Source organism: Oryzias melastigma, linkage group LG22 (assembly GCF_002922805.2).
Source record: "Oryzias melastigma strain HK-1 linkage group LG22, ASM292280v2, whole genome shotgun sequence".
Taxonomy (NCBI): domain Eukaryota; kingdom Metazoa; phylum Chordata; class Actinopteri; order Beloniformes; family Adrianichthyidae; genus Oryzias; species Oryzias melastigma.
The window spans coordinates 6,354,607-6,364,188 of record NC_050533.1 but is presented as its reverse complement, the minus strand read 5'-3'; the positions used below and the strand labels follow the sequence as shown (position 1 = coordinate 6,364,188).

At 36.0% G+C, this 9,582-nt stretch overlaps 1 protein-coding gene across 1 annotated transcript in view; it reads left to right on the top strand.

Moving 5' to 3' along the window:
* LOC112140488 (endophilin-B1) overlaps window positions 1-7,132 on the top strand; it is a 13,717-nt gene extending 6,585 nt beyond the window's left edge. The window contains exons 3-10 of the mRNA XM_024263493.2: window positions 378-506; window positions 616-749; window positions 2,231-2,323; window positions 2,432-2,515; window positions 2,595-2,618; window positions 3,984-4,073; window positions 4,166-4,266; window positions 6,210-7,132. Coding sequence (XP_024119261.1) covers window positions 378-506; window positions 616-749; window positions 2,231-2,323; window positions 2,432-2,515; window positions 2,595-2,618; window positions 3,984-4,073; window positions 4,166-4,266; window positions 6,210-6,597 — 1,043 coding nt within the window. The 3' untranslated portion in view covers window positions 6,598-7,132. The remainder of the gene's footprint in view (window positions 1-377; window positions 507-615; window positions 750-2,230; window positions 2,324-2,431; window positions 2,516-2,594; window positions 2,619-3,983; window positions 4,074-4,165; window positions 4,267-6,209) is intronic.
* The last annotated feature ends 2,450 nt before the right edge of the window (window positions 7,133-9,582 follow it).

The following is a 9,582-nucleotide window of genomic DNA, read 5'->3' as shown; positions in this document are numbered from 1 at the left end:
AATATTTATAAGTTAATATATATTGATGCAATTCTTGATGTAAAATTTGACTAAACAGATGTAAACAGGAGCAGTAAAAAAAGTTAATACAGTGTGTAATGGTGGTTTCAGACCAAACGCGGAACGCTCAAGCTTCAATGTTAAGTCAATGGAAAGACACGATTTGGGCATCAGGCGCGGACCTTTAAGTTTTCAGATAATTGAATCCATACATCTACCCCTTTTCATTTCGCTGTAACATCTCAGCAAAAGAAATGTTCTAACATTTTTGTGTTTGAATAAATTTCAACAATGTTTAAAGGTGTGGAATGTTACTTTTTAGCATCTTCTACATTTCTGGTAAACATTTCTTGAAATCTCACTCTTTACATCTATAGGAGCTCGTTTGGAGGACCGTCTCTATGAACACCTAGAGTGGAGCGCCCCACCCCGACTGCGGGCTCACGAACTGCTGGGGGAGGAAATGATCCGGGCGGGTCTGGAGGTTGGATCCACTACACCCTACGGTGAGTGTGCATTCACCTGATTTATTTACGTACACGACAGGTCGACGGTGAGTAATGATTATGAATGATTTCACTGCTGTGGTGTTCACGGATTGATGTTTTGGACCAGGAACGGCGCTGATGAGGTGCGGAGAGACCCAGAAGCAGCTTGGAGAAACGGAGAGGAAGTTTGTGCAAAGCACCAACATTCATTTCCTCACTCCACTGCGCAGCTTCACTGAGGGGGAGTACAGAGCCATACAGGTAAAGGCTCCACATCATCATCACCTTTATTTATAAAGCCCATTAACCATTGACAGTATATAGAGATGGACATAACACCTGTGACCTCACTGATAGAAAATGCCTCACCTCTGGTTCCACAAAATAAAGTCAATCCAGTCGCCATTTTATGGATATCGCCAAGTTTGAACCAGACGATGTTAGTAAGCAGTTTGAGTTAGTCTGAGTTAACATTTCTATAGCAACCACTGACGCTAATCAGGAGTGTATGTGTTGGAAAGCCACACCCCTTTCATTTCCACTTGACCCGCTCAGCTTTTGATGATCAGTTAGACCTCATGTGGCGCCCTCAGTGCAGTCACTGTTGGTCATGTGACTCATTTCGTATTGATGAAAACCCTGATTGTCTGATTTTCCCTGTAATTCTGGTGTCTCCCCGCATATGTTGCACTATAAATACATCAATCTTTATGTATCTGCAGAAAGTTATTCTGCATTCATGTAATCTTGGAAGATTTCGTTATTATTCTAGTGTTCTTGCCTGTCTTCTGAGTCGGATGTTATTTTTCCAGTCATTCCAACACAACATGAATGCAGCATTTTTCTTCCTTTGTGTTGACTTCATGAGGAACATCAACTCATTGGTACTATTGGTGCTAAAATGAGGAAACAAGTCACAAATGTTCTGCATTGATATATACATATTCATTTCCAAACAAGATTAAAGCATGTTTTTGTCTAGATTTTGTTTCTTTTCTTTCTTTTATGAGGTGAATCCAGTCCAGGTTGCTCCTGGTCCGAACTTTCTGTCAAATTTTAGAGCCTTTTTTGGCCCACAAGCTAACGCAAACACGACAATTAAAAAAAAACACGCATTTCTTAAAAGGCTAATGTTACTCACACGCATTTATGTGCTATCAGCACAGAAAATAATGGAATTTCATGTTTGTCACATGTAATACATGCAGCCAAGATCGCATTGCTGCATTGCCCACACACATTTTAAGTGTGTCCAAGGCTGGATTTTTCTTTTTGTTGGCCGCACGTATTTAAAATTAAAATTTAAGTTAAAGTCCCATTAACTGTCACGCTTCTAAATGTGTGAAATGTGTTCTCCACATTTGACCCATCCTCTGGTGGAGCAACACTCAGGAACATTTGCTTATTTAACCCTAACCGTAACCATAATCCTAACCTTAACCCTTTCCTCTGGGTCTGTGCGACTAAGAAAAAAGTTTAGCACACATCGCACATTTTTCAAAAATAACGTGCGAATAGACACTTTCTTTTTAAAAAAAACATTTTTTTGTGCTTGGAGGAGGTGATTTTTGAGGAATATTGAAACTGTAGCTACACACTGTCAATTACATTAACACATTAAAAAAATGGAAAAAATGCTGTACTGTAAAAGCTTGACATAATAAAAAACAGTTAAAAACTATTCAATTAAAAAGTGAAAAAACATAATAAAAAACTGCTATTTTTGTGTGAAAATATTGTAGGAAGAGCGCAAGATGTTGGTGAACAAGCGCCTGGACTTGGACATAGCAAAGAGCAGAGTGATGAAAGCTCATCAAGCTGACAGAGAGGCCAGAGTGAGTTTAAACTCCTTCAAAAAAGAGAAATATTCATCTTTTTATTTCATGAATAGAAACTGAAAAGGTGTTTTTATCTTCATCTCTCCTGTTCTTCGTTTTTATCAGAACCTGAATGCAAACCCACTGGAGGACGACTACGTGTCTCAAGTGTCGTACATGTTCAGCTTCCTGCGTGTTAAATGGTTAAAGGTCAGCGCTTCGGTAAAACTGCAGAAAAACTTTCAGACACAAATAAAGCGTTTATTATTTCTTTTTATCTCCTCTACAGATGTGGGCTCAGGAAATCTCTCAGGTAATTGAATAAACACAGTTGATGCTGCAAAAACACAAATAAAAAATAAATCCAAAAAAGTATTTAAATTAAGGCTGGGAATCGATTAAAAAAAATTAAGTAATTAATTTCAAATCTGGAAAAAATTAATCACGATTAATCGACATTACAGTATCTGAAAATATTCATAATATGAAATCACCCACAAAGTTGTACATTTAGAACATTTATTTTTAATCATTTGGAACCTAAAACTCAGTTTTTGTCTACTCTTTAATTTATTTCCGTATTTTCAATTTAAAAGACTACCTGCTTGCTTATATGGTATTATTTTAATCAGCAGAACCTCTACTATGTGACACTACCTTTATTTAGTCATTTTTCCATGTTGTATTTACACACTAGATATAAAATTATGCAAAAACAGAAAATTTTTCCAATGTTTTTCTTTTTTTTTCAGCTTTTTCCTTTTTTTCCTCATACATTTTCATTATTATGCTTATTAAAAATAATAAAACAGCTTGTTTGGGAGAACTTTGAATATAGACTTCAGTGAGACGTTTATTATCTACCTTATTTATTAAAATAGAAGATCAGTTTTGACAAAAAACTACAAATAAATCCCATATAATCCCTTTATTTTAATTAAATCTCAGTCACAGAATGTAGAAAAAAAGTTTATTTTAGTCAGAGTTTTATTACGCTGATCTCACAGCTGCACAGCAGGACGCCTGAGGGCGTTAATAAATATGAATCACACGATTAATAAATATTAACTAATTATGTTTTATTAATCGCTTAAAGTTAATGCATCAGCATTCACAGGCCCTAATTTAAATTTAAAGATAAACGTTTTTTAAAAGGAAAAAAATTGATTATTTTGCTATTAAAAACTTTCTTATTAAGATAATTTCTTGCATGAAAGAAAATAAAATATTTTTTCTTGAAAGAAGGATTTTTATACTTTCTTTAGTTTCTGCTTTTGCGAAGTTTACAGTTTATTTCGGAAATGATGCTTTTTTAAGTCCAAAAAATCTGAGTTTGCAAATTAAATAAATCTACTTGTAGCATCAGATTTTAAATTTTGTTATTAAATCACTCCACTTTACAAAATGCAGATGTGTGGGTGCACACTTCAAAAACATCGCTTCTTTTTTATGATTTTTATGAAGGGAAAAGCTGTTAGGAAGAGAAGAATCCTCTTCTGTGCCACTCTTTGTTCTTCCAAATGCCACAAAGATCTCTGTACACAATGTGAGCAATCACGGAGGTTTTTATTTTCACCGACAAAAGCTCCAAAAGCCTCTCTGTGTTTTCTATTCAAACCGAAATGCTGGGAGGTAATCTGTGGAAAGCGATGAGCTAATAAGGTCTGGATGTGTGTAGGCAGAGATGGAGCTGAGGATCTGCCAGAGTCTGTTCGATCGACAGGCAGAGATTACTCAACGGCTTCTGGAAGGACTCAGCAGCACTCATGTAAGCACACACACATGGAAACATGGGAGCCTGTGCTAACATTCTACTACTTCATGCCTCTTTGAGTTTGGGATTTCTTTCGTCTTCCTCAGATCAACCACATGTGCAGTTTAACAGATTTCGTGGACGCTCAGGCCTCTTACTTTGCTGAGTGCAACCAACATGCTCAAGAGCTTCAGAAACATCTCGCAAGGTCGGTTTTACCTCATTTATAAACTAGAAAAACTCAAATAAATGCAGATAAGATGAACAAAACAGCGAGTTTTACTGCAACTTCATGGAAGTAAAAGTCTTAGTCTAGAACGAGGTCCCTAAACTCCACATTTAGCCCCCTGAACAATATCAGAGACGTTTTTTAATTTATTTATTTATTTTTCATTCTATAACTCTTTTTTGAACTCATGAGAAACTATGATGGCAGAGGACATTATAATTATTAGTTTTTTTTCATTTATTTTTTTTTCCATTTCTGACAAACAGGTGAACAATTTCTCAAGAAGAGATTTTTATGTTTGACTTGTACTTTTTTTTAGGAGATTTTGCTTCTTGGTGAGTGAAGAAAAGAACATTTATCAATCACTTTAGAATCACAATCAGAAAAGCTTTATTGTCATAGTACAGAATACAATGAAAATTAGCAGCATCTCCATTGAGCAAAAAAAGCAGGAAAAGATACAAATAGGAGGTAAAATCAATAAAATATGTAAAATATGTTAAACAAAAAAAAGGTTTTTACTCCATTTAGTGATGAATAAAATGTGTAGTTTGATTTTAAGTATTGCTATTTACATTTCAAACACATCAAGATTTTTTTAAATAGTGAAAAATAAACAGCATTTCTGTGTAAAATGTGTTTATCTAAACTTTCATGAATATACTCTGAGAAATAAAAAAAAATGATAGAAGCTGATAAATTAGCATTTTTTCTATTTTGATTATTAATAAAAGGTAACATGAAAATGGTATTATTATCCAGATTAGCACAAATTTATTGAGGCTATTGCTCATTGGATAAACGAGGATTGTTTCAGTTGTTTGGTCTCTATTTTTTTGTATTTCTGAGGGGAATATATATNTATATATATATATATATATATATATAATTAAGTGTGACTATTTTGATGAATTGTCAATTAAATATCTGAATCAATAATTTCTGTTTCAGAATAAAGTGGGAAAATAAGTCACAATATGTAGCAAGCATGTACAAATAACTGAAACTTTTAAGTGTCTTAAAAAGTTATATAAGCACTGGGGGTCTTACATTTTTATTCTTTAAAGATCACAGAACAGTTTTTTTATTTAATATATATATATTTTTTTTAATTAATATTTATTTATTTACTTTCTTGTGTGAAGAACACAAAAAAGGTTATCAATATTTGGTTACAACACTTGTCATCAGAGAAGAAAACTGCTTAGAATATAAGTGGAGGACGGATACGTGTGCTGCCTTCACACCAAACGCCATTTCAATTTCAATACAAGTGTGTTCATAAACTTGACGCTCCAAGTTTATGTGGGAGGAGCTACTGCCAAAAGCGCCACACATTGAAGCACTGATTGTATAGTCGAGGTTTACCATCTACTGAAGGAGCTTTTTCTGACTGATGGACGCTTTCGGTGGTACTTCTGTCTCTCTGTGACCCAGTTTGATGACTCGCTGTCCCACATTAGTCCGAGGAGGAAAAAAATAAAATAAAATTAAAGGATTTTTTTGTGTGTTTTGGTACAAATAAGAAAATATCATAAAGTTTAGGAGGAGAACGATCAGATTCTCCTTAATTTTGGTTTTGGACTCCACCCACTGATCCAATCATCTATACGGCCAAAGCTGAGTTCCTGATTGGTTGACGAACACAATTTCTTCACTAAAGATATTTGAACTATGGAAACATTGGGACACCCAGGATTTTGCAGCAATCATGTTCAGTGTGATCATGGATTTAGGAATATTTTGGCTGCTCCCATTTAGAGTTGCCATAGCAACCCCTGGATGTATTGGCAGAAAGAGTAGACGAGCTTTTACTTTAAAAAAAATTAACTTTTGTTTTAAGTTAGAAGCAAAACACTTTATGGGTATTAAATTGAGTTATTTTTATTTCTCTTATAATGTTACTTCATTTGTCATTTTAGCATCCCGGCTGTCTTCTGCTCCAACAACTGGCGGTCTGCGCTCTCCAGCACGGTGAGTGGAGCACCGAGAAACAGCTGCGTTGATGCGCAAACCGTCGGCTTAGACGACGTCACGCTGATATCGGCGGTCGTCCACCAGCTTCCAGACTTCGATCAGGACTCGTGGGCTCTTAACTCCCCGACCAAAACTGAAACAGATCCTTCTTTAACTGGACTGGACCCCACAAACAACAACGTCTCAGGCTTGGACTCTTCATCTGACAGACTTCCTGCTGCAGCTTCTGCCGGGGCGACCAGCGCACCAAACGCTTGTCCTGTCAGAGAAGAAGAGACAATTTCAGAAGCAAACGGCGATCCCCGAACAACCACTGTAGCTGGTGAGCAATAACCACATTATCATGGAGGACTAAAACGCATTATGCAAACTAAATCCCACCAGGAAGAGAGCCTCAAACAGCTGTAAATATGTTTATTCTCCTAACATGGCTCCAGGTTTGAGCATCGTTAGCATCATCATGAATTATTCATCCTTAATATAAAATGAATCGAGTCTTTCCTGGTAGCAACAAGTAGAATGACTCATTCACATAAACTCCATCTCAGGTTTTAGGGAACAGTTTGTGCCAAACGTTTGTGACAGTATTTGTATGTATCTTTAAACTGCCAGGTAACAGAAAATATAAATATATATATCTGTGTGATAGTCTGTCACTGATGAAAACTAACAATAGATGTCAAAACACAAAGTTAAACAAGACTTTTTATGCTTCCTGCCGTTTCCTCATGATCCAATGCAATATAACCTTTTATTTTTTACCATTTTCCCAATTTAAAGCCTCAATTTTTCAATTTCCATGTGTTGTTTATCCTAATTAATGTCCTGTGATAATTACTAAGAATCATAAATAAATGAGTAAAAATAAGTCTTGTCTGCAGTGTTATTATTGATGTCTGCGTCTGTAAACTCACATTAAGGTTTAAAAAGCTTTGGGAGGAGAAATAAAAACATGCAAATTAGGATTTGAATTTCATTTGTTTCCTGTTAAATATGCTGATCTGGATCTGCATATGTGGGACAGTTAATGAACGTTTGTTTTGATTTAGCATCAGAGGAGCTGAACAGAAGCCATGTTTACACTGTCCTTGCATGTTCAAGCAACCACTTCCAATGAAAAATCTATTCTAGTCTATTCTTTTCTCTTTTTTTATTAATTTAATTATTTTTTTTTTGGTTCTGGGTATGTTGAAAAGATACAAATATCTGATCTTAAGTTACAAACTGGATAATGTTAATGGTCATGGTATGGTCAAGAAGTGGGGGGTATTATATAAGTTTACTTCCTCCCACTCTCTTTCGGGAAATCTATCTTTTATTGTCTAGTTATTCTACGTATGTTTGACATGTCTTTATGGATGTAAACTTCTATTGATTGATTGTTTTGCACATGAATTATATTTTCCTGATTGCTTGAAATAAACCATTTCTAATGTAATTGATAAACTAAGTGGGTACCTACAGGATGCTATTTTATATATATATATATTAATCTATTTTAATTCTGAAGATCCAACAAGTTCGATCTGTCTGAGGCAGAATCAAATCAATCTATACCATTAAATAATCCTTTGAAAATTTAGATGAACTGATAATTGAATCGATCTCGGAAAGTACCATTTGGATTGAGACATGATGGGTTTATTTTACTATAAACATAAAAACCACCCATCGCATCACAGAAGACGACATATATATGATGGAAGGTGATGTGAACTGCAAAAGATCGTTCAAAATGAACCAAAATCGAAAGTGAATCGAATCGGCAGCCATTAATATCAAATCGAATCATTGTTAAAATGAATCATTACACTCTTGTTAAAGGGTCACCAAACAGAGAAGTTGAAGACTGACTCCACCCACTGCCGAAATGGGAAAATCCAGAGGGGTGGGGCTTGGAAAACAGGAATGTTATCATTACTGGAGCTGCAGATCATGACGTGAGACTTACCAATCTAAAAATTCAACTGTAATACCTTGATTCAACCTGTAGGGGGCAGCACATAGGCGGTTTTGACTATATTTTCAAGAATTAAACAATTTCATTTTAATTTATCAAAAATTTGGCAATGACCAACAGACAGCACTTTTAAAGCCCCATTTACAGAGGTCAAAAGCCAAAAAAAAAAGTTGATTTAGAGTTTGGTTACCCTGTAAGGTGCTTTTCTGAAACGGGGATCCTGAAGTTCATTCATGCCATTTTTGGTGCTTTTGCCATAAAATCCACAAATATTTCACTAACTTTCTCCACTAATACGCTAAACATGCCCAGTGTGAACGTACAGTAGCATAAGCTCCTTTCTATGGGTGACGTCACACTCACCTGATCCAGTTCTCATATACAGTCAGTGCTTTGAATACGTCACTTTTCTCAAAAACACAAACTAAAGCTGATGTTTCTCCTTCCTTTTCCTCTGGTTTGATCTCCTCAGCTGCCCAAATGCATTCCATCGTTCACATGGCGTCAATCACAGATCGCTCAGGAGGCCTTTTGGCTCAAATACCTCCATAATCATTTACATCATTCTGCAGGACGTGCTTTGCATTTTAAGAGACTCAAAGACCGTTTACTGCCTCATGTGACTCACTAAACAGGAATAGATTCTCCTCTCTCAATCTGTGCACCGTTTCTTGCGTTCTTCCGCTGCTCTGAATCAGCGCCTGGCACATCTCAAACCTGTTCGGATGTTTCCAGAATTAACCGTCTCCATCAGCGACGGTCACAGTCCTCTCGTTGGTCTCTGTGATACTGCTGTGTCACGTGGAAAGGAGGAGGGGATGCTGTGTGTTTTGTGTGTGCTCAACAAGTTTTATAATAATATAGGGGAGAAGGTAGGAGGCGTGTAACCCCATAAAAGAAGCACAGAACCCCCAAATTCACACAAACAAATGAATTAAAAACGTATCAAATAAATGAGGGTGAGATATTTGTTCTCTTCCTTTTGAGGGAGCAACAAGCTGCTTGTAGAGGCCTAAATCTTCCCATAATGCAAAGTGTCAGGCTTTTAGAGTCTTTTTTTGGACCATTGGCTGTATTTGAGAACTGGACAGAGTGAGTGAGATCTCTTTTCTCACTCATTTGGCGACATTTTGGAGCCAAACATGGGTTGTGTCTGAATTCCCCCCCTAATCACTATATAGTGCGTTCACCATCCTCTAGTGCTGTACGAATCGACTAATTCTAAAATTGAGTGCACTCAAAATTTCCCAGAAGTCTTTGCGAATAACTAGTGTGCATTGATCTTTGCTAGATTAGCAAATATAGACCACAATATAAAAGAAAAATAATTGTGTTTAAATGTCATCTTTGATTAAACT